The 24,878-nt window shown below is 40.2% G+C and overlaps 2 protein-coding genes across 3 annotated transcripts in view; both read left to right on the top strand.

Moving 5' to 3' along the window:
- On the top strand, positions 1-10,302 carry LOC121891911 (male-specific lethal 3 homolog). The gene is made up of 14 exons (XM_042404560.1): positions 1-276; positions 1,914-1,996; positions 2,206-2,301; positions 2,528-2,622; positions 2,708-2,805; positions 3,060-3,188; positions 3,461-3,615; positions 3,849-4,007; positions 4,120-4,355; positions 4,539-4,628; positions 5,019-5,128; positions 5,367-5,466; positions 5,571-5,655; positions 8,418-10,302. Exons 1-14 carry the CDS (start codon positions 178-180, stop codon positions 8,515-8,517), a joined length of 1,635 nt encoding a protein of 544 aa, XP_042260494.1. The 5' UTR covers positions 1-177; the 3' UTR covers positions 8,518-10,302.
- Positions 10,303-12,625: 2,323 nt separating this feature from the next.
- The window catches only part of LOC121892341 (FERM and PDZ domain-containing protein 4-like), a 72,917-nt gene continuing 60,664 nt past the window's right edge, over positions 12,626-24,878 (top strand). The window contains exon 1 of one of the 2 annotated variants that reach the window (XM_042405341.1): positions 12,626-12,966. In XM_042405341.1, the coding sequence (XP_042261275.1) occupies positions 12,707-12,966 (260 nt within the window). In that variant the 5' untranslated portion in view covers positions 12,626-12,706. Of the gene's footprint in view, positions 12,967-16,067; positions 16,144-24,878 lie in introns of those variants that run through there. The other variant, XM_042405342.1, reaches the window with a different exon arrangement.

Below are 24,878 nucleotides of genomic sequence, written 5' to 3'. Positions count from 1 at the left end.
GAGTAGTCAGTGAAGGCAGCAAGAGAAGGTTGCAGTTATCCCACAACAGCGCCCTCCCTTCCCATGGTGTGTTTTTTGTGGAAGACCCCCTCACAGGAAAGTGTTTGGCAAGGAAAGGGTTAAGGAGTTTGTGAGGGTCAGATCGATGCCTCCTCTCCCACACGTCGCCATGAACAAATGAATTCGCGGGGAATTAAATATCAATTTCACAAAGGAGAAAGAGTCCTGTGCTTTGAACCCGACCCCACCAAGGCGAAAGTGTTGTACGACGCTAAGGTAACGTTGTGCGCCTAAGCTAATTTAGCTCCTTTGGTGTTTCGACCATTTAAAAAACGAATAATATATACTGGAAAAGCAGGGCTGTTTCTGAAACGTTAAGGAGTAACGTTATGAAGCGACTGTGAAGGCCACTTAGGCCTCTGAAAAGTAACGTTAGCTGTTTTCTTATATAACGTTACGATATCTTGCATGGGTTCCGGGTACGTTTGATTACAAATGTTTCTCCTCGCAGCGCATGAGTTAAATAGTGAAGACAATTAACTATGATAATTTGAAAGTTTATTTCAAAGGAGATAGCTTAATGATGCATTCTAGCCAAAACTCCCATTAATAACAACCAGTATAAATAATAAAGATAATATTACTGGTCAAGGATATGCTTTTATAGCACTGTAATAGTAGAAGCAGGGCGCAGTTTAATGTCATACGTAATAAACAAACGCACCAACACAACTGCCCTGCTAACAGTGGCTAACAGCAACGCATTATAATGTACGTTATCTTACTGCTGTCTAGCTGTGTTAACGTCAATGCCCTTTCGTGTAGCCTAGAGAACACAAAGTTTCAAGCTAGACACGAACTCTCCAGCAGAGTTTTGAATATTATTTTCTAAACCAAATGCCACTGAGGGCATGTTTACATCAACGCATTCTAGCTTTGCTGCTGCTACACAAGGTTAGCTAGCAGTTAGCATTAACTGTTAGCTGCCCAGATTGCATATTTGCAGACTTAAAAGAAGTTGTAATATAATGACCTCAGTTTCATTATTGACACATAACCAAGTAAGCATAATTTTAGTGTGGTAGTTGGTCCATTACACAGTGTTGGGTCATTTAAACAGTAAGTTAGCATTATCAGTGCATCATATTTCATGAGGTTATCATAATGCTTAATTAGCTTTAAACCATCACTGATTCATTGATAATTACTGAATTGCTTTTTTTTCCACTTCAAAATTTGCTCTGGAACCAGACCAAAGTGGCATGATGTTAAGTCTTGATTGGCACATTAACTAGTAATTACAACTGAAAAATCACTTTAATTTTTTATTTAACCTTTACTTTTACAGGAAAACTTCCACTGAGATTTATAAATCCCTTTTGCAAGAATGTCCTGGCCAAGACAGGCAGCAACACAAAGTTTGAGTTAGACTGACCTCTTGTCGGTCAATATTAAATAATAAAATCATGAACAAAACTATAACAAAAGGGTTAGGTTTAGAAAATAAAAATACAACCCCAATTATAGAACTGGACTGAGAAACATCAGCAATTTGAGGTATATAAAACCTCCTAGCAACCCCACTGACATTGTCAGATAGAAGATGATGTACAGAGTTCCTGCAGTAAAGCTTTAAACCTGTCCAACAGTTGTGGAGTAAGAAGTTTAAAATTCCTCCTTTTATAAAATGTAAGTGACTGAATATTTACAGTGTTAAAAATGGAAATACTCGCTGTGTAAATGCATAAAAGTTATGCTGAAGTACAGCACTAGAGTAAATGTACATTCCACCTCTCTTTACCAAGCAAAACATTGATTAATGACACCAGCTGAACAGTGAGTAAAGGCACTGTCTGTCAAACCGCAGGACAGTTTAACAGGACTGTACTTACTGTTGTGTTTTCACATTACAGGTCCTTGATGTCTTGATAGGTACAGATGAACATGGAAGGAGAATCCCAAAGTACCTGATTCACTTTAATGGTTGGAACAGAAGGTAAGTAGATAAATTTGAAGTTACTGTCACTACTCATACTCATAGTAGTGTTAATTGTTGCAGCATCTCATGGTCATCAACTTGTGTAATGATGTAGCTATAAAGCCCTGCTGTCACACCATGAAGGTCTTTGTGATTTTTTTTTTTTTTTTTTTTAACGTGTGTGTGTGTGTGTTTGTGTTTGTGTGTGTGTGTGTGTTTATGTGTAGCTGGGATCGTTGGGCTGCAGAGGATCATGTCCTAAGGGACACTGAGGATAACCGTAAATTGCAACGTAAACTGGCTCGCAAAGCTCTAGGTCGCATGTAAGTTCATACTGTGTGCATTCATTCAGTCATTAAAGTATATATATATATAATCAAAATATACAGTCAGTATATTTCTTGCATGAGATACCATCATATTAACATTATTATATCGTACACATGTATGAAAGAACCGCAATCACTTTGATGTTAGATAGATAGATTTGACCTTTCTATTCGTTTTCTCTATAAGACTGGAGCTGACGGTGTGTGTTTTGTTTGTTAGGAAGAGAAAGGCATGGGCAAAGAGGCGTCGTCGTCAGTCTGGTACTAAGTCCTCTCTGAAGACTCTCCCCAAGGAGGACGACAGTGATGACGCATGTGAGAAATTTCTCTTTGTTTTTGTCTTTTGCTCACAGTCTCTCTCAGCAGTCAAATTTAGCCCCTCCGTATGCTCTGTCTCTAGGTTTGATTTCGTCTTCGGAGAGCAGTGACGGGGACGACTCTGACCCTGAATCTTCGAATAGCGGGGACAGCACCTTCTCTGAGGATATCAACAAGATGGTGAAGTGGATCACTTAAGTCTCCTTCTCAGACAAGGGCAGATTGTTAGTTAAATATGAAACTAAAGAAGTAATGAAGTAAACTGTGGTCTTGCTGGTTAAACATCACTCATATCAGTTTGTGCAAATTTGCTGATAGACCCAGAATTGGAAATAAAACATGACTTTTATAAATGTGACATCCGTCCATAGACATGACATCCTATTAGTTTCTATAGATCTTGTGCCTGAAGGTTCATATCTTGTTTCTTTCAGAGGGTTGAGCCAGACATTAATGTTAAAAGGGAATGTGAGGAGAAGATTGTCCATGTTGACATCAGCATCCCCGATGTTCTGAAGAAGAAACTGGAGGATGACTGCTTTTACATCAACAAGAGGAAGAAGGTACCTCAAGTAGATATTAAGCGATGCTACACATTTTGCAGGAGTTTGATAAATTTGTTGTAAGGAAAATGTTTTGTCTGAAGTGCATCAGTAGTATGCATTTCTTATTGATTCTTTTGAATGTGCATGTGGATCATATTTTGGCTTTAAATCAAGTTTAAGTACAAGTTTTGAAAAGACAGATTTCATTAGCTTGATACTTGTATGTATGGTAAGATATGAAAGTTAAATTCGAATTGGCTTTGATAATCTTGAAAGTTTTTCTCTCCTAGCTGGTGATGGTTCCCTGTCAGACAAATGTCGTGCACATCCTGGAGTCCTACGTGAAGCACTTTGCCATCAACAAAGCCTTCATGGCCAACGAGAGGTACCGGCGTCAGAATACGACCCAGAACAGCAGCCCACAGCCTGTCCCTCCAGAGAAGAAGTGAGTCTGAACAGAGGAAAAAATAGTACAGTCCAACATCTGTCAAAGATGAAATACATGTTTTACCAAAAAAAATTAAATCTTATTCAATACCACTGTCATAACGTATAAAATGTTGTGAACACCCCTTTTTCTTTAAAATTATAGATTTCTGCATCTATTAAATGCTCAGCTTTAACAGATGTTACAATGCTACAATTACAAATGTTCATTTAATTTTCCCTTTTTACAAGTGAGGAGTTGTGTAAGGAAATGGTCGATGGCCTGAGGATCACGTTCGACTTCACCTTACCCATGATCCTCCTCTACCCCTGTGAACAAGCGCAATTCAAAAAAGTCAGTTCCTCCAGGCTTTTCCTTGCCATCAATGAAAGCTCCCCCTGCTCCAGCAAGTACGTGTGCAACAATTAATCAAGTCAGATGTGTTGTGTAAGAAAACTCTGTTGTCTGTGGTGTAATGCATGAAGTTGTAACCCTTCTTTTGTTTGTTGTTTGTCTTTGAAGTGCCCAGCGAGAGCGCAGCCCAAGCCCGTTGGGGCACAACCCACCCACCCCTCAATCCACAGACAGCCAACCAGCTCTGAGCGACATCTCTGCCACCACGCCCACTGCCCCTGCCCCCACCCCAAAGCGCCGGCGCCACCCTGACATGGACTGTATCTCATACCAGTCCCAGTCACTCAGACGCTCCACCAGGAACACGTCTGGGGGCGACCGTCCAGCTGAAGGAAGCAGCGGAGGTAATCAGTTTTTACTAAATTATTATGTTTTTGAAATTGAGCTAATACATGTATTGCATATAAAGAGATTTTATCTATTCTTGTATGTTTTATATGTCATGAGTGATCTGTCTTGTTCTGTGAAGAATCTTGTGCCATTGATTGGACTTGTGAGCTATAAATACAATGTATGGAATAATCCAGGTGGAGGCAGTGCCACAGCGTCTCCGCAGCTCAAACGCCGTTTGGTTGACAGCTCAGCCCAGCCCAAGTTCTTCCTTAACCTTGACAGAAGTAAGCAAAAACTCCATTAAAATAAACTTACTTACACTGTTTGGGGGGCCAGTATCGAACATTTTTAACTATTGGGGCTTTTTTCTGTTCAGAACTCTTAGTATCAAAAACTAATGACCATGTTTGCATGGACTGAAGTGGAGTGGCAGAGTGCAGGGCCTTTATATCAAAATAATGCAGTTCATGAAAACATTCAGCATCTTTATATTCAGTAATGTGACAACTTTTGTGTTTGTAATAACCAGTTTTGCCCAGTAGATGGTGATATCCTACTTCTTTTCTCCCACGCTCATCTCCTCTCTATGTGCTTAAGGACTGCTCTCCCAAAACTTTGTGTTGCTTGTATTGCTTCTGTAAGTGACTTTATCTCGTTTCTCTCTTTTTACCCAGAAACCCCAGTGCATAGTGGATCATCTTCCCCGTTGCCCTTGACTCCAAGCAAAGAGCGAAGTGGGCCTTTCTATGGCCTAGAAAGCCGGAGAAACAATGAGCTGAATGAGGTGATGAAAATGTGTGTGATGAATGTATTATGAGCCGGAAGGGAAACAATGTCTTGCTCAAGGGCACCAGAACAGTGACATAAAAGGCCAAAAACAGACCATTATTGCAGAGAGAGAGAATTTAAGCAACTGAGCTGAGTCTGACAGACTGTAAGCTCTGGGATATCCACTCACAAGGCACTGTGAATCCTGACTTGAATTTTCTGTTAAATGCTTTTCTTTTTACTCTGTCAACCAGGTCCTGAGCTGGAAGCTAACTCCTGATAACTACCCCCTCAACGACCAGCCTCCTCCACCTTCCTACCTGTACGGATCACAGCACCTCTTACGGCTTTTTGGTTGGTTTTGCTTTACTTTTACTTGTTCACTTGTCATCCTTTTGCTTTGATTTCACATCCCTGTCAGTTTCTTCTTCACATACCCCTGCTCACCTTTCTTCCAGTGAAGCTTCCAGAGATTCTGGGGAAGATGCAGATCCCTGAGAGGAATCTTCGAGCCCTGGTCAAACATTTGGAACTCTTTCTCAGGTAACTGATCATTGTTGTTAAATCAGATGTATTATTACCTCTACATGTATGCGGTCAGTCTCAGAGGAAGGAGACAAAGTATAGGCTTCAAATGTCTTCACGCTCTGAAGATGGGAGAGTTCCAATCTTTGAGTCACTCATGCCTGAAGGCTTATAGTTTCTCCACTAAAACAATAAGGTGTAATATTAGAATCTCAACCCCTCCTTGAAAAAGAGATCTTGCCATCAGATGGACAGAAACTGTGTGAAATCACGTATAATTTCTTCAGAGGATAAATCATTAATAGATGCGGTGTTGCATTGAATTAACAGGACATTAAATTTGAAGCACTTTGACTTAAAATGTGCCTTCCTAATACCCTACACGGTTCATTAACCAAGGTCTGACCTAGCAAAGCATTTAAGCTCTACAGTAACTGCCAGTATTGAGCTGTACAAAGTTTTCATTTCGCAAGGAGAGAGGGGCAGAACCTGGAAGCCATTGATACACTCTTGAACACCCTTGACAAATACATTTTTTGCCTTATGCACAGTACTGAAGTCTGCTATTGTGAATTAAGAGTAAAAACAAGAGATTAATAGATGGAAGATAACAATAGAATTCATTAAAAGACAAAAATAGTGATTGTCAGGAAATGATCAATGCACCAGAATAGCCCAGAAGCACCTAAAACAAAAAGGCAAGGAAGACTAAGGAAATGAGAACATGAGCGGGTGGGGGTGGGGTGGCTGGTGGGGGGGCAGAGATAGAGTGAGAAAGAGCATGTGTTAGAGGGAGGGAGATGAGTGGGCGTTACACAAGCGCGGGAGTCTAATCTTTAAATCCTCCCTAGCGATCTTCAGTTCAGCCAGTCCCAAACCTGGGGGATTTAGGTCCTCTCATTCTCTAATCAAACACACGCAGTACCGCCTTCTACCACCAAGTAGCACTGTGGAGCAACACTCAAACTCACGGTGGAGTGGGCACAGGCACAAACCTGTGTGCACAAGAGCCAAAAATACCCCTTGTCCACTACTCAACAAAAATTCTACATATAAATAAATAAATGCTTGGTGCCAAAAAAATCATGAGGTGGTCTTCTGAAAATAGCTTGAGCTGGCATTCATGACAGCTTGTTGGATGGGGTGGGAAGAGAGTGGTGTGCAGCCTGAAAGGATTACAGTTTTCAACTAAGTATGCGTTGCCTTCACCAGATTTTTTTTTTTTTTTTTTTCTCACGGTGGGACAGAAGGGCTCAAAAATGGCATTGTCAACATGTGAGCGTGTAAAATGAAATACCAATACTTAATTCTTTTCAGCAGCTTGAGCGGTTCCTCTCAGCAATGCATCTCATGCAGTGTCATCAGTAGTAGGGGAACCGCAGTTAGAAAGTCTTTTTAATTCACTCCAACATCACTGGACTGCAAATCACTGGAGCATCTCTTTTCATAGAGCATTATTCTGCAAAATGTCACCTACAATAACTTAGATACAAAGAGTGAACTGCTTAAATGTAAATTACTTCTGCGGTTTCAATTTCCTCTGTAGCCCTGTGATGAACTATAAGTTGTTAAGACAGGATTGATGGTGTTCAGTACAGAAAACACCTCAGTTTGTACTCAGTAACTAATTAATATGTTCAGCATGTTGGAGACATAAAGGCTCTGCGGGACACTGGACACAAATTAAAATGCTTGCATCTTTTGGGAAAGCCTTCATGCTTTTTACTCTGAAATCAGCCTCGTGGCAGACTGTGCCGAGCGGGCAAAAACTGATTGATGTCGCAGGGACTGAAGTGCAGTGCATTCTGGGATTTGGCCACAGTTGATCTCTCACTCTCCCTTTCTCCGCAAGAATGATTATGATTAAGTGTGGGTGTGTGTGCACATGTGTATGCACACGTTATGCTGAGTTACAATGTGTATGCCTAAAGCGGCTTGCCTTGCGTTATTACTTATCTAACAGCAATAAAGATTAGCACAAGCCTGAATTCCTGGCACCAAAGAGCCTAAAAATTATTTTCTATTGAAACCTGTTCAGTGCCTCTTTTTTTTTTTTTTTTTTAAGATTCTTTCTTAATATTTTTTTATGTTTTAGTGAAGACTTATGCTTAAATTAACTTCTGGAAACCAAGATCCAAGTCTTGCTTAGCTTTCATTTGTTCGCTGTGTAGTACAGTCCCGTCATTGTCCCATTAGGTTGTCTTGTCTGTTATTCGTTGTCAAAGCGTTCTTAAGTTCTCCTCTGATGAGGATAATTTGTTTGCATTGAGATTAGGAAGGCCGGTGGAGCTAAGATGAGATGGCAAGATTTAGAGGATTTGGCCGAGTAGCGGATACTAAGAAGATTCCGGATTAGTTTTCCCCGCTACTGATTAGATGGGAGGAGGGTGGGGTGGGGGGGGATTTTTCACTCTCTGACTGTTGGTCAGTCATTCTCATGTTCTCTGTCTTTCTGTCATAGCAATTGGTTCTCTGGTGGTTGTATAGGGATAGATGAGGGGGCTTTGTCTCTGACATACTGTATATACCCTGGGGTAGAGGGCAAGGGGTCTAGGATTTATGCGGAATGAGCCAGGGATATCTAGGAAAACCAGAAGTTGAAATGAGCTTGGATGTGACATTTCAGATGCTTTCCTATCATTGCTTTTTGCTTCATGTAAGCCCACAGTGTCCACGCTGTTCGTCATCTGACAAACAGCTTATGCTGAATATTCAAATATCTCAAAATATCTCACGAGATTTCCTTCTCTTGTACTTCCCTTTCCCGCCTTCTCTCTTAGGTTTCTGGCAGAGTTCCATGAGGATTTTTTCCCTGAGTCCGCATATGTGTCCGCATCAGAGGCCCACTACAGCATGAAACAACCGAGGCCAATTTACTGAGGGAGATGTCGGCCATTTTTGTTTCCTTCCCTTGCTTGTCTGTACCATGACCTGTCTGGGCTTGCACACAGAGGAATAAAAAGCAGCTCTCTGTGCGTTATGCTTTCCTGGACCACCCTTTCTTTTCCTCAGGCCTTAACATTAGTTTTCCCATTGTTGTCTTGTGAAACTAGTTGCTTCTACCATGCCACTAACCCAAACTACGCTCTGTTTGTGGCATTGTCCTGCATGTCAAGCTGCCCCATGCTGCTTTGCTTCAACAGAAATCCTGCTGTGCATTGTACTGCTCCAAGGCATGTCCAGCGCTATCAGTGCTATTTGTTGGCATGCACTACCTGTATGCAGGCCCCAGATAAGATGAAATACTTGGGAGACAGTTTCTACTGATGGCTTACTTCTCTAGCCTTTCCTCATTGTCATCTGCTCTTTCGTTACCTGGTCCACACTTTTTAAGACCAGGCTAAGGCTTTGACGTTCACACCAGAGCAGCTGAAGGTACATTGTCAAACCTCCATGCAACCAAATTTTCTTCCCTCTCCAATATTAGAGGCTGGACAAAATGAAACGGCTTTGAATCACTCGGATGTGGAACCACACACAATCACTGCTGTTTGGCAAGGCGTCTCTTCATGGCCACTGTTTAAAGGTACTGTGGCCTGTTCCTAGACAGGGAAGGGAACACTGATCATAGTGAGCCCCATGTTCTTGTTCTGCCCATCCAATCACCTTTTTTTAAGATATTGTAGCTAATTGTATGCTGGTTCGCCTGTTTGGAAGCGAGGCCTAAGTTGGGCCCCAGCCCCCTCTTTTGTAGTGACTTCATGTAAGCGCTCCCTATGCAGCGTCGTCAGTGATGCTTCCAGATATGATTCCTCTAAAGCTACAGTAGGACCTGCTCTTCCTATTCTGGAGATGCTTCGCCGGCTTCGCTGTGCAATTGTAATTCACTGACTCTTTAAGAACTTTCAATCAGAAATGTTGTTTTTCCTCCACATTTTTCTCTAGTTTTACACTCTTTGGCTGTGTAATGGCCATTGATTGTCCATGAGAGATGTTCTTGTTTCTTCTTTTGTCTTGCTTTTGATGTTGTCCTGTGCATGTCTGTCTAAATGTCTAGCAGCTTTTTATTTTACTTTGTTCTGCCTTCTCCTCCCACTATAGTTCGATCTAACAGAAAGGAGAAGGCACATTGGATTAAAAAGACAAATGACAAGTTCTGTGTGCAACATATCTGGGAGTATTCCATGTGTTGCTGTCATTTTCTTGTTCTAAACGTATGTTGTATTAACAGATAATCTTAATTTACAGTTGAACACGTGAGGCTGTTAGTATTTACAAATACAACTTATACAAGAAATAGGACTTAGACCAGCTCAGTTCAGTACACCATAATGACTGATGTCATTTGTTAAACATATTAGAAATAATCCGTAAAACAATTTTGGGGAATTACTTGCAAATACTTTCTGGATGCAACAAAAGCTCTGGTTACTCGTCATGACATTGTGAAAATGTAAATACAAAACACCTGTTGAACAGTATGTTATTTATTTTTCTTTGCACACCACTGGATCACACTGTTAATACCTATCTAATTGTAATTCTCATGCTTTTGTTACACAGATGATAAAATGTTGAATTGGTAGATTACTTGACAAGGACCAATCAAGACTTGTTTATAATTCACAATTAGTTTATCTCAGCTGTTTGTTGAACAAATATATCTGTAGATACAGTATCATATAAATTACCAACCGTGCTACAGTTTCCAGTGTTACATGCAGAGGTATGGTGCAAGTGTGTTTTATTTTTTTTATTTCCAATTTTGTCTGTTTTCTTTGACCCATTTTTTTTTCTTGAATTTGAATAAAAATGTTTTCTAAAACTTATCAGTTCATTTACATCTACTACATAGCACCATGATTGTGTATGCCTATACTGCCATCTCCAATCTTATACATGCCAGTTTTTCCAATGTGTTGTGCCATTATGTTTGACGCCCGTATATAAATGGATTTCAGTCACGGAAAACTTCACAAAGCACCACTCTCTTAAAAGTTAAATGTAGACAGAATTTATCACCTACCTTGACCTTCCATGTCACTTGACCATAACTGATAACATGTAGAATCCGCTGTCCTTGTCAGCAGAGCTCCTCTCTTTGTCTTTGAGCTACTTAAGAGCAATCCACATTACACTACTCTTGACACTATTTAATCAAAGGTGATAAAAAAAATATGCCAAAGTGACAGGACTGATCTGTCACTGATGTGGTATGATACTCTGTCACTGCTCCCCAGGCAAGCTTTAGTGAACAAGTAAAAATGTTGATGTAATCAGTGTACCCATGTCTGCTGAAGATGGATGGGAGTCTTCTAGTTCTTGTTGTTTTAAGCAGAAGTGGACATGTTCTTGGCAGAGATGAAAGGTTGATACAGTATGTCGTTCCGAATTAGGCACCTTTGAAACTGGTTGTCTTGAACGCCATTATGTTGAAAGACTTTGAGAGATTCTGTAGGCAAAGTAACAGGACTTTTTATTTGCAACATGATCAAAGGTGAATGTGAAATATTGCCATTTTTGATAAACTAACTGTCAGTAACTATTAAGTGAAGTTAAAGGGTTTGAAGTTGTTGTATTACCACCCTATATTCAAAGTTTCTGTGTGTAGCAGGTAGGGTGCCCTAGAGTAAAAGACTTACAAAGACATTTTTACAGCCAAATACAGACATGACTGTGATATATATAGTAGGTTTGAAAAACCAGAGACAGGAAATTTATTCACTCCTAGAATCACTCCTTCTTGAGTACAGTGAGTCGGGAACATTGGAGATAATTTGGACTAAGTTTATATCACAATTCAACAGTTACCCCCGCTTTATGCCAAGTGTGCTGATGTATGAAAGTAAGGCAGGGTCTTAGCTCTTTATCTCAAGCTCTCTTTTTTTAGTCTACACACAACAACTGCTGTCACATTTTATATGTGAACTTAGCGCGGGCATTTATACGATTCACAGAGTTCTTGAGGTCAGATCAGGGAGGCAGTGGGATGCTGCCACAAGGAGTTTATGATAACAGGCTTTTCGCCCTGCCTTTGAATATGGCCATTCGGAAGAAATATACACTTATGTCTTTAGACATGCTGAGACGACACATGGTACGACCTACTTCATTTGAAGCATACTGAGGCCTTCAGGCCCTTCCTACTGTCCTTGAAAAATGGTGTCAGACCAATTGACGAACAGTAATGTGAATTTGGGTAGATATGTTATGAATTAATAAGCTTACCAAATAGTACTAGTTCATTTTACATCCAGCAGAGCAACTGTTGCAGCACTGCTATAGTTCACTTAAGATTGAATGAATACCACTGTCTTGCATATTTGCCTCCATTTGTTATTGGGCTGCTTTCTGCAAAACTTTGCCGTTAGTCTGGTCCCAGTGTACTTGTGGGAGGCTGGCTAACCTTTACTCCCCATATAGAGGTTCTAATGGGTTTCAGTGGTAAGCCCTAATGTTATTTGCACTGGGTCAGGCTTCTTGTAATGAACCGCTTATCACTGTAACCCAAGACGGCACTCACTTGCCTGCTGCTATCATGTAGCCACAGAAGCCACCAGTTCAAGCCTTTCAATGCATCTCAAATCGATTTCCCGTTCCGCACCGTCTCTATCCGCTTACCGCATGATTCAATTGTTGGGGGGTGAGGGTGTAATGAGATGTGAGCTATCACTTCGTAAGTGCTGCTGCCCGCACCTTTCACCTGATTCCGCCTCTTCTTTTGTTTGTGTTCACCTATCTTTCCATCTCATTCTCCACGCTCCATCCTCTGTGTCTTCCTTCTATATTCCCTGAGTGGTTTTCTTTTCCTGCCTTCACATCCATATTGCCATCTCTTTTGTCTAATGTTCCCTCTGATAAGTGTTTTGTCGTTCCTTTCCTCTCCTCACTCTCTTCAATACTTTGTTGAAACAGAGGAGAGTGAGAAGGCTTTGACCAGCAGGAGTGTGCAGACCTATCCCTTTCTGTTCATTTGTCTCATTAGGAAGTGTTTTCTGCTTCCCTTCATCTTTTTATCCACTCAAAGCTTTGTCAAGACATCCTTGGATGCATTCATCTCCTTAACCGTCTTCATCCAAGTCTCCGTTATTCATTTTCATTCCATTCTCCATATTTTCATCCTTGCACCATGGACCTAGGAGTTGGATTGCAAGGAGAGATGGTGGACACCAGCCCCTCTATATCCTCTGACTCTTCCTGGACATCATTTGACCGTAGCACTGACCTCACATCATTGAGCTCTGACCATGTCTTGACTCCTGTGACAGCTCCCAGCAGCTGTAAACCTTTTGAGGACCAACATCCAAAGATGTCTTCAGTCAAGGTCTCCTCCAAAGTGCGAACCAGAGAGGTTGCATGGAGGGAAACATCCTTTCTTGGAAATGATGAGTAAGTACATCGCTGCAATAACTGGAGCAATCATCAGGGACCAGGTGAAAATAGGTGACAAACATTTTGATGTGCAATCTACCGGTGAGAAACATGAATTTGGCCAGATTTCTATTTCTGTTTCTTTATAGCAGATTATGTCATCTGACTTAAATCGACATATGTACGTAAATGAGTTGCACATAGTCATAGTGTGGTTGTTTACATGTTGCACAAGACATATGGCAGGAAGACGGAATTGTCATCATGTTTTTTCATGTAAGAGTCTTGGGCACAGCGATGCTTTGAGCTTGATGTTGACATCAACATGCTGACATGCTCTCAATAAAATTTTGACCTCCTAAAAGTCAGGAGATCCCTAAAATTGTTTGGATAAATCATTTGGCAACCATGAATGACATGCATGACACTTGATTAGACTGTATTGAACAAATTTTGACATGGTGATGCTAGATAAAAGGTCAGTGGATCACTAATGTAATTAGTATTTGTTCCTTTGGGACCTTTGGATCTTCTCCCATCTTACAGATGTCGATATTTCATTCAAAATCTCATGGTGATGCTAGATGAAAAATCTTGGGATCATCCAGGGTCATTAGGATCCATCCTCTGGGAACATGAAAGTAGCAAATTTCATACTCCACCTTGGTTTGATGTGTAATTGTAATAACTATCTAATACCTGTCAGTGTACGCATGTCATTGCCGGAATGCAGCATGATCAAAATCCAATCAGTGGATAGAATCTTGGTCATGAATGTGAATCATTTCTGTATCATGTATCTGATGCCGTAGACTGCAATGTGATATAATGAGTCCCTTGATACAAACAGGAAGCCTAATCAATATGCTTTCATTTTGCCTGCCAATATCAATATGTGGTTCTGCATGCTTTTTGAGCTTGTTATGGCATTCAATTGATAAAGCCATTTGATCAGTTAAGTCATTAAAAAAAGGTTTCTTTGCCCCTTCTGGCTGAAAATTTAGACGCACGAAAGATAACACAAACCTCTCTTAAAAGGTTGGGAGAGAAAAGGAAAAAACAATCTGTACCAACACCTCATGAAAGTAAGTGCTCTCATAGTAACTTAGCTTTTAGCACACAGTGGTGATGATTATCTGTTCCATCTGGTTTTAATCATGAGTGGTTCTGTAATGGGAGTCTGATTCCCAGTAGCAGGACTGTGAGAACGGATAAAACAAACCTAGCATTGGTTTAGATAGAGACCATAAATCACCTCTCCTTGAATTCTTCAGAGAATCTCTGTCTCTGTGGCAAGTGGGAAAACCCGGGGTGTTGTTCATCAAGCCTTTCTTTTTCTCTTTCCTGTCTTAGTTCCTTTCTTTCCTTCCACTCTCCATCACTCCACCATACCCTGGTATATATAATTACCATTTCACAGACTGACAAAAGTCTGAACACACTCACTGGCTGACACTCTCACCATGTCTTCAAATCACTCCTACCTCCCTGTGGAGGGTTCGGTATCTTTTTGCAAAATGCATAAATGCATTTTGCTCTTAGCTGGGTTTCCATCGTTAAAATGGAATGACTGAATAGAAATGACAAATGTAAGCTAGACTTTTTCATATTGTTAAACATTTCTGGTGTAGGAAGAAAGACATGGGGATATAAATCTTTTTGACAACAATAACTTTTTGCAATTTTTTTTCTTTTCAAATTTTTTTTCTTAGGGAAATTGTTGGACATTTTAGGGAATACACAGAGTTAGTTGAAAAGATGGATACCACTCTCACGTCTGTGCAAGAAGTATAGACCTTGAGCTAGGAGGAGATTAGCTTAGCTTAGCATAAAGACTGGAAGCAAGGGGAAACAGCTAGCGTGTCTAGATATGTAACAGCATTTTATGAGGGAGGTACATGCTGTAACTATTTCAGAATGTTCAGCATGCCCCAAAATGGGCAGATAAACTGTTGTCCATCAGGGGGTAGTTACACCATGAAATTCCCCCAACAATCACAAATTGTTCTTTTTACATTTTGTGTTTGTATATGGATTAAACAGATGAGATATATGTTGATATCAAATTTGAGAGCGTTTTGGAACTTCAAGAGCCAGACTAGCTGTTTCCCTGTGCTTCCAGTCTTTATGCTGTGCAAAGCTAATCACCTCCAGGCTCCAGCTCCCTGCCTAATGCACAGAAATGAGAGTGGTATCGATCTTCTAACTAATGCTAGTTTTTCCCAAAATGTCGAAATGATCTGTTAAGAAAACCAATTTAAGCATGTTAACTCAGGTGATGGAAACACAGAGATAACAAAACTGAAAATTCATAACAATTCATATTTTATTTTTTATGACATTTCAAAAGTTTGAGTAAAATTTGCTTGACAGTTGGATTGAAACATCTCAAGTGACGCACCTCTCTTCCTCCTCCTCCTCCTCCTCCAGTGCCTTTCTCCATTTTATCCTCTTCACACTTTTTTCTCCCTGTGCTGATCTCTCTAATGTGCAGGGAAACAGTTAATGTTCTGTGCTGTATTTTAAGTCTACAAAGGTTACAGAGGTTAGTGCGCTTATACCCCATTGGCTATTGCGTTTAGGGAAGCTTAGCAATGATTGGACCATCTGGAAGAAGATGGGATCCATCACGTGAGAATAACAATTAAAATATATATATATAACTATCATTTCTAAACATGACGTACTGTGTCTGTGACTTTGCCTTTGCTGTGCATCTTTTCTCTGCACAAAACAAAACTGAAAAAAACCTTACATACCCAGATGCGAGGAAGAGGGAGTGAGTGAGGGAGGGAGAGTAAGAATAAGAGGCAGCCTGAAGAGAATCACACCACAGAGGGAGAGAGCTACAGAGATGTAAAGAAAAAAGAAAAGATTCAGAGATTTGCTACTTGCTGCTGAATCAGCCGACCCAATCATCACTCTCTCCCAAATTTCTAGCTTTCTCCAAATCTTATAATTTCTCCTTCATCTTATTGTCATTCACTTTCTGGAATCACAACTGCTTCACAACTACTAAGCTTTTTTTTTTTTTTTTCTCATCTGTCACCCCACCCCCAACTGACCCAAACATAAAGTAATTTTGCTGCAGTTGTGGTTATTGTTGTTGGAGCCTGCCCCTCTGCTGGTGGCAGCCAGAGGATTAGGATATAGTCGGGCAGAGAGACACAGCAGGATGGCACACTGAGTCATGAGGTAAGATAAGATATAGTGTTTACTTCCATCTCATCCTCCATGTCCATATGATGCAATGACGAGCTTTGTGGATGAGTGTACAGTATCTATAGAAGAGTGCAGTGGTTGTTTATTTCTGTGTGGAGTGAGTACATTCTTATTCTTTCTTATTTTTTTTATTTTTTTATTTTTTATTCCTAAGTTTTTATTTTTTCACATGTTGGCCATATAATTCATTAATATATTTTAGATTCTTTATTGAAAAACTGTGGACCTCTCTGTTCAATTTACAGTATATATTCAATTCTACCTACTTATTGCACAGTACAGATAACCCAATATCACATTATGTTTCCATGTTCCAGTGCACTCACTGCCTCATTTATTCTGTACAGAAAGTTGTAAATGGTTAGGTCCTAGGTTTGTGGAGAAAGTTGTTTCAATCTCTCCAGGCAAGCATAGTGTGTGGCAGACAGACATTTTCACAGTTGGGTGGAGGCACTCTGATCTGAGCCCTCCCACTTATCTTACTGTAGTAACTGCATTTTCTACTTCTTTCAAGCTCTGTGGTTTTGACATGAAATTTGAGAGGATCCAAAGTCAGGCTGTAGTGTGAGGCTGTCTGTGCACTGCAATGTCCAGAAGAGCCCCTGCGTAAACCCACTTATACTGTATACCCTGCCCTTAACAGTGGACATTTTGCTGATAGCATGTGTGTGTGTTTGTGTGTGTGTGTGTGTGTATGTATGTATATGTAACAATAGTCAAGTTTCCATCCAAATGTAAAAAATCTGCAAAACAAAATGTGAACGAATGTATTTCCAGTCGGATGCATCATTATAAACATTCTGTGGCGCATAGTGCTGCATGAAATGATGCCAAACACAGATAGTATTATGTTACCATCCTTTCCATGTAAGAAATAATGTAATGCAAAAGTAGAAAAATATATTGTAGTGATGGCCTTGAAAATTTTACAATAAATGAAAATTTCACTTTATCCTGCCAGATCCAATCTGCTGCCCCTACCCCCACCCTAACCCACCTCACCATACAGGAAGCTTCACTATACCACCCCCCTCCCTCCATACCACACACATGTAGATGGACATACACACTGCACACTCACAGACATTTACCCACTGTCTGTATATAGAATTTTCTATTTTCTAGCCTAATTTTCAGTTTCTATACCTTGTGTTTCTTTCATAAACGGCATTCAGAGTGGAGGGCAAAGGAAGAATTTCACTGTACACTGTGACTATGACAATAAATGCTTTGACTTTGACTCCATCATACCAATAATGTCTTTTTTGAACACTAGAGCACAGTCCCAATGTCTGCATCACTCCAGTGGCGTCTGATGCATCACATTTGAGTTTAAAATTTTGACCTTTGATTGAATTGCTCTCATCGGACCACCAGTTGAATTTGTGAGCGTAGCTGGGTGTGTGTGGAATGCAGACTTAAGGGATATAGCAAAAATTAGATATTTTGACATTTAATTACAGTGTTTCTATTGGGACAATACGTGCATGTTTGATTTGTCCAAAATTGGAGTAGTGTTATCTGAGACAGCGTGTTTTGCCTTTGAAATTTTTTACCTTAAAACAGTAATTAGATGTGGAGAAAAGAGGGGCTCATGTACAATTAAGCAAATGCATTGGTGCAAAGAACCAACGATATGGAGAAGTAAAGCCCAGGAGGTTATTTTGGCTTTACACTTCAGCTTTTTCTGTACTGGTTAAAGTGATTTTGACCAAGGTCAGCTGGTAGCTGGGTCACTTAGATTGTGGTGTATTATCACTGAAAGGAGAGGGTGTAATTAAAGAGAGGATGAATCTCTATTCTCCTTTTAATGAAACAGTAAGGACCTTTGGCACTGGGGCGTGAGCCGTCTGCTGCGTCAAATCCGCCAGATGAGACTCTCAGCTGAGGATGTGATGTGAATGATACAAATTATGAAAATCGGTGGCATGTTGTTGCTTTTGTTCTGAATAGGGATAAAGTCGTTATGAAGTGTATTTTGCCAATCAAATTGAATTTAAAATCCATCACTTTGTATTTAGCACAATGACTCATCCTCTTCCCTCCCTTCATCTCTCCATGCTTTTGTTCCTCCAATTTTCCACTCATTTTCCCCTCCCACATTCCTTGCATCCTCCCTTTCATCCTTCCATATCTCCCACCTCCCAGTCTTCCTCCCAACCTCTGCTTTCCCACGGCAATCCACATAATATTACATAAAACACAGCCCATGGTAGTTAAGTGGATAAAAAAATAAATAGCCTTTACTAAGGAGACTCTTGCTTCCTTTTCCTAGTAAACAGACACGGTTACATAAAGTCCGCAAAGCCTCCAGATGGACATGACCGAGGTCCAGTCATTTGGCCAGGAATCATTTCCAGCATAGCATGGGCTGGAGACACACACACACATGCACACATGTATTGTTGCCCTATTACACAGCTAAGGGCATTTAGGATCTTGTTTTCATTCTTAATCCCATATTTGTTCCCTATGTGCTCACCTTTGTCAATATCTAAAGTTAACCTTCACAGTAAATCCAAACCATTGATTAATTTGGGAAAACTCCTGGTTTACACTCAAATCCATACTAATTCAGTTCTTTCTTTGGGCGCAGTAAATAAACACATTTATTGGAGAAACTGTCAGAAAATGACTACTTTTAAATGAAGAATTGATTCATAAAATGCATGACTGAGTAAGCGAGTTAGATTAGGAAATAAAATGTGCAAAGAAATAGGATTTACTTGTTGTTTCTCAGACTGCTTTATGTATCTAGTCAGAGAGCACCCTGCATATCTGCAGTGAAAAATGCCAGCTGGATGATATCTGATATTTCATATCGCCACAATGTACTGTATCAGCAGATATTCAGTCTAACCTTAATTTTTTATTCTTACGTATATAAAATTAGACACACAGGTGTCACGGGCTTGTACAAATCAGTGGTCACATCCCTGTAGACATGACTATAGATAGCTACTTGGCCAAGAGTTAGTGCCAGGTGGCATCTCAGGGGTAGCAAATGGAGCTGGCTTCCACTGAACTGGAATGTGCTGAGCTATATGTTACCTACAAACTACAATCCACAATATTTTTCCAGTTTATATATATATATATATATATATATATATATATATATATATATATATATATATATATATATATATATATATATATATATATATAATATATCAAACAAATGTCGTTCCTTCTCATTTGATGTGTAATCATTACCAGTGTTCTGCCATAACCGTCTTGTCTTCAAAAGGCAGCTTTAACTGCTTGATTTTCCTTCGGAAGTCATTTATGTCGTTGTGAAATCCTGTGAAACATCCCTTCGCATTTTGTAATACAAAGAAAGTGATGTTGCAATATATAAAGGCCAAATTCAGCTGTCAAACGAATGATGTACTCACCAACAAAGGGTAAGTGTTGAGGACATCAGGCCACACAGGCATAAATCTGCAAGATAATCAGGCAGCACTTTTCACCAGCCAGCTGGATGGAATAGAGTTGAGTGTTTGAGAATGTGAGTACTGTATATCACTTGAGTTATCAAAGTAGTGCTTGCTATCACAGATGTTTTATTGAATTAGGCCAACAGCAACCCCAGCAGACTCAACAGTGTGATTTTTGGCGGCTCTGAACTTTCTTCTCTGAGCAGAAAATGCAACTACCCTCCTAATTCACCACCATCACTCAATAATTTCTGAACTCACTATTGATCTTGACGTGAGAGAGCATATACAGCTTGCAATCCTGTAGAAATACATTTTTAGCAAGCCAACACAGCATTTTAACAAATAAATACTGTATATCAGCAGCCATGCTGCTGACAAACGATCATAATTGAACATAAAAATGTGTAATGATTTCTTGTGACATATTATTTTGCCTCAGCTGAAAAGTCACACTCCTTTCAAGATGCTTTATAACTTTTTCCAGAGCTGATTTCACTACTTTTTAGCTTTCCTTTCAGAGTCTCTCATTCTCTCAGTGTCTTCCTTGGTCCATTTTCTCTGTAATCTGCATATCATATCAGTTTTCTGGACTCAGACTGATTTAGACAAGATGAGAATGCTCCAGCACCACTTCCTTATGGTGAAGACCAGCTGCAAGTGAACAAATGGTGCTGCATCGTCACCGCCACTTCTCGCTATTTACACCACAATGTCAACAAGTTTCTAGCCTACTAGAATTTTGTGGCAAGCATTATGTAAATAAACAACTCACTGTTTTTTCCGAACAATTTGCGCTATTTTGTTCAAAGCCACATTTGTTTTGTCTTTGTCCTTGTAATCTGGTAGGAAAGGGTTGTATAAATGTGGAATTCCCAAAACGGCAACAGTTATTTTCTCCTCCATGGATATCTTCCCGTAGCCTCCTGGTCCTCCATCACTTACAGAGGATTTTCGCCCTCATTTGACATCTCAAGTTGACATTTTTCAACTTGCGACCCCTCCCTTTTATGGGTGTGTTCCATAGAAAATGAATGGCGGCAAACTTTGCATTGCACCATGTTCAGTGGCTTCTTCATCGTTAGGTTCTCAGATGTTCAGCACAGTGTACCTTAGGCTTAGGTCCTGAATGTGAGCCAGGTAGCAGGAAAGCACAGGGATGTTTGTTAAACAAAAATGCAAAATCTGTATTTCAGTTTAACTCAAAAGAACACACTAGATATTATCTGTTTTGATCCCATTTTCATTTAACAAAATATAGCAAATTGCTCAATATTAAATAAAAAGTGTTGCTTTGATAAAATATAGTCTGAAGTTAGAAAGGTTTTCTGTTGCACTGGGAGGACTTACACTCATGACCTCAGTATTTCTAAAATCCTGACTACATCCCTGTTTACCATCCTTTTTTTAAAATCATATTTCACCTTATGAATGTTTTAAAATCTGTGCCCTTGAATTCTTATTTGCCCACATGTTGATGCAGAGGGAGTGAAGATTACCAACAGTCACTCTCCTACTCTTCCTGTGCTATGGAGCCAGTGCCCTCACCCCCCCCCCCCCCCCCCCCCCCCCCCGTAGAGCAGACAGTGTTAATTTTACAATATGTCGTAATGTCATAGCGTTTGTGCGCATCCCCCTTTTCACTGGAAAGGGAGGGCAGTAGTAGTTTATGTTATGGCGTGTGAATAAATTTTCTTTCTCCCTCTACACAGTCAGATTTTATTGTCACTAGTCCTTGTTTATCTCCTCTACTGAGTCAGCAAGGACAACTGCACTATTATGTTGTGTCCTTCTCTTATTGTATATACATTATTGTTGTGTTAATCTCTAACTGCCTGCTGTATGCCCACAGGCACGGTTGACCTCTGTCTGCTCTGACCAGAGAGAATCGCATCACGATCATTGATTCTCATGCCTTCACACACATGTATACACACACATATATACATATATATATATATATATATATGAGATGCCTGCTATATGTCACACACTCTTCCTTGCATAAGAGTTTAAGAGTGGCATCAGACATCTTTGTGTCTGAGATACACATGTGCACACACACACTCATGCACGCTGTAAGTACAGCTGCTGATGTCTGCGCTTAGTGGCAGCTCTAAAGTTGGCACACATCTGTTCATGCATTGATCCGCCCTGCTCTGTGTGCAAGCTGTGTGTGTGGAACGGCAGTGTGTGTGTGAGTGTGTGTGTGTTTTAGACATACTGTATATCACACATCTTGTCATCTCTCTGATGATGCCATGTGTGTGTGTGTGAGAGGGGGGGGGGTGGTTTTCCCAACATTGTCCCCCTGCTATCTCACACACCGCATGCGTGTGTGGAGTGGTGTCCGTGCATGTGTGTGTGTTGAATGGAGTTTATCCCCGCTGGCCCAGATGCCCCGGCTAAATCCATCACCAGCGGTGCTGCACAGCGGTGCTAAGCTGGAACATTTGGCACCAAGCTAGGAATGAAAAAAAAAAAAAAAAAAAACAAGGAGCACACTCAGACATACACATATGCACACATACACACAAACACACACAGAAATTGAGTTTTGGGATTTTTTTTTTTTCAAAGAGATTCAGAGGAAGTAGATTTTTTTAGTGGAGGAGCTGGACTCAGGGAGTGGGACAGGAGCTCTTTCTCCGACGCTCTGAGCCTTTTGGTGGCGGTGGGGCCGGGGCGTCCATCCCACTCTCTCCACCCGCTCATTCCCTCATTTGTCCGGTTGACAGGATGGAGCCGTGTGATGACGATGATGAACTGGGGATGTTAACCGCTTTCCAGTAAGTTCTGATGTCCCTTGATGCCTCTTGTTGTTTACTTGCTGTGTCATCTTGGTGGACTTATTTGGAGAGTTGAATTTCTTTGAGTTGAAGATAAAATTTTCTCTCAGCAGCTCCTCATCAGAGTGTTTAAGCTCTTTAATGAGGGCTTTGTTGATGAAGCTTCCTGGGTGGTTTACATAGACGTTGCTGCTGCTGGTTGTAGGAGCCTGTTAAGGGCCTCTGGCTCAGGGTCACAGATGCTTTATGAACACTAGTGTGCTGTTTCAGGCCAGTTTTCAGTGCTTGATCCTTTGCTTATTGCTGTTTTTGTTTTCATCTGAATCCTGTCATGTACATGGATTAAGTTTATTGTGGATTGTAGGAGTTTTTTTTCTGTTTGCCAATGTCAGCTCTACTTTGTGTCTAATGATGGCAGTGTTATTCAGAGCTGAATATTGAGTCATAAAAGTAATCCAGTGAAATGTTTTGGAGAAATTGATGCACTATTGAAACTTAAATCACACATGACGCAGGAATCTGGGGTTTATTATGATTGCACATGCAACATGAGTGGAAAACTGTTCTGACATACATAATCACACACACATCACAGAATCATTTTGTCTGTAATATTTCCACCTCTAACAAGCATTCTGCTGATTTGTGTGCGTATGTGGTTTTTTTTTACTATTTTAATGGATGTGTATTATGTTACAGTGAGTGCATCTGTGCAATTTTGCATCCCCAATCAAATTGGACTGAATGGGATGCGAAGTGGCGATGACATTGTTTGTTTTCAGTCATTTTAATAATGTCTCACTACTATTGAGGTAATTGTTTATTGATGTTTTAAACGCTACAAGTAATGTAGATATATGTGATCTTGTCCTTGAGATCAATGGATCCATCATCAGTTTGTCTAAGCAAGCTGTTGGATGTAACGCCAGACTGTGTTACTGCAGGCTTCAGAGCAGCCATATTGTAATCTTGCTCATTGAATTGATGGCACGTGAGTCGTCCATTACATAAGGCTAAGGTGGCTCCAAGCAGCGGAGAAACCCAGGACCTTGTAATTACTGAACACACTTAGAGATTACATCATGGATTGAGGGGGTTTAGCTAGCTGGCTGCTGGGAAGTCTGGCTGTGTGTGTGTGTGTGTGTGTGTGTGTGTGTGTGTGTGTGTGTGTGTGTGTGTGTGTGTGTGTGTGTGTGTGTGTGTGTGTGTGTGAGCGGTGTCATAAAATGTTATTATTTTGCACACATTTCTATGCATGTTACTTTATGCACTGCTCATATACAGTATGTAAATACAGACTGTATGTGTGTATACTGCACAGTCTTATGTGATAGTGATAGTTAGTCACATGATAGTGAGTAAATGAGGCTTAATTGTTTCCCTCCAACAGCCGGGAGCTGTGTTTACTTTAACTGATTGTCATTTGGAGTGATAATCCATACCTATACATACACACACGCAAATCATGCGATTGATGGATTTGTTAGCTAACAAATCTATTTTGCGAACATTTGGAAGATTTGGAGTACTCATACTAAGACATGCATCTCACAGCTGTTTGAAATGACTTTCTTTCAGTCGCTTTAACTTCTAAAAAAAGTGTGATTCAACAGATCCCAAATTAAAAACGCTTTGAGTCTAAAAACTTTTCTATAACAAAATGATTTATTTGTTTTCTGGAGAGGTGTAGAGGGTTTGTTTTGGTGCTACATGGTAAATGATGAATACTCAATAAGACATTTACACCACTGTATGGTTTTAACATAAAGCAATTGGGAGAGAAAAGCTTGTGCTTCTGTCTTCTATTTTTCCTTCTACCTCAACATAAACCCATACAGCTGCTGGTCAGCAGCGGACTGTGGGATTGAGGAGGCGCCAGATCGCAGCATCATTGTCGAAGGATTACAGCAACGAGGTGATAGGTCATTGGCCAGGAAACATGTGGCCCAGAAAGCAGACAAATGAAATTTAATTCAGATTCAGACTCAGCTCTGCTGTGTCAGTCAGTCAGACAGACAGGCAGGCAGGCATGGACTATTTCTTTTAATCTTTCCACCTGCTGTTTCTGGTATTCAAACCACCGATATTCCAAATATTTAAATGTTGACTCAGCAGCTGCAGAAGGAGTGAGACAAGTAAAATAAAGTGACCCTGCTGTGCTTTTTTTATTCCTGTTTCACTGTATGAATGTTTTTTATTATTGAAGCTATTGTGCATGCCAATGCTTAAGCAAGAGATTGTATATTTAGTGGAACAATACAGAGTCACTAGATTCCAAATAAAGGGCAATACCAGGCTGTCAAGGTTTATAACCAAGAGGTAATGAAGACAGATAAGAGGAGATGTTCATTTCTTGATTGTTATTATTCATCTGAGGTTGAAAGTGCACCTATAACCCCCGAGAAATCTCTTTTTTTCATTTTTAGCCAATTGAATTCTCATTAGATTTGCATGGGGGAAATCTTATTCTGAACTTTGA

The sequence above is a fragment of the Thunnus maccoyii genome, chromosome 24 (genome assembly GCF_910596095.1).
Source record: "Thunnus maccoyii chromosome 24, fThuMac1.1, whole genome shotgun sequence".
NCBI classification, from domain to species: domain Eukaryota; kingdom Metazoa; phylum Chordata; class Actinopteri; order Scombriformes; family Scombridae; genus Thunnus; species Thunnus maccoyii.
The sequence above is the reverse complement of the archived record's forward strand: the minus strand, read 5'-3'. Positions and strand labels throughout refer to the sequence as shown.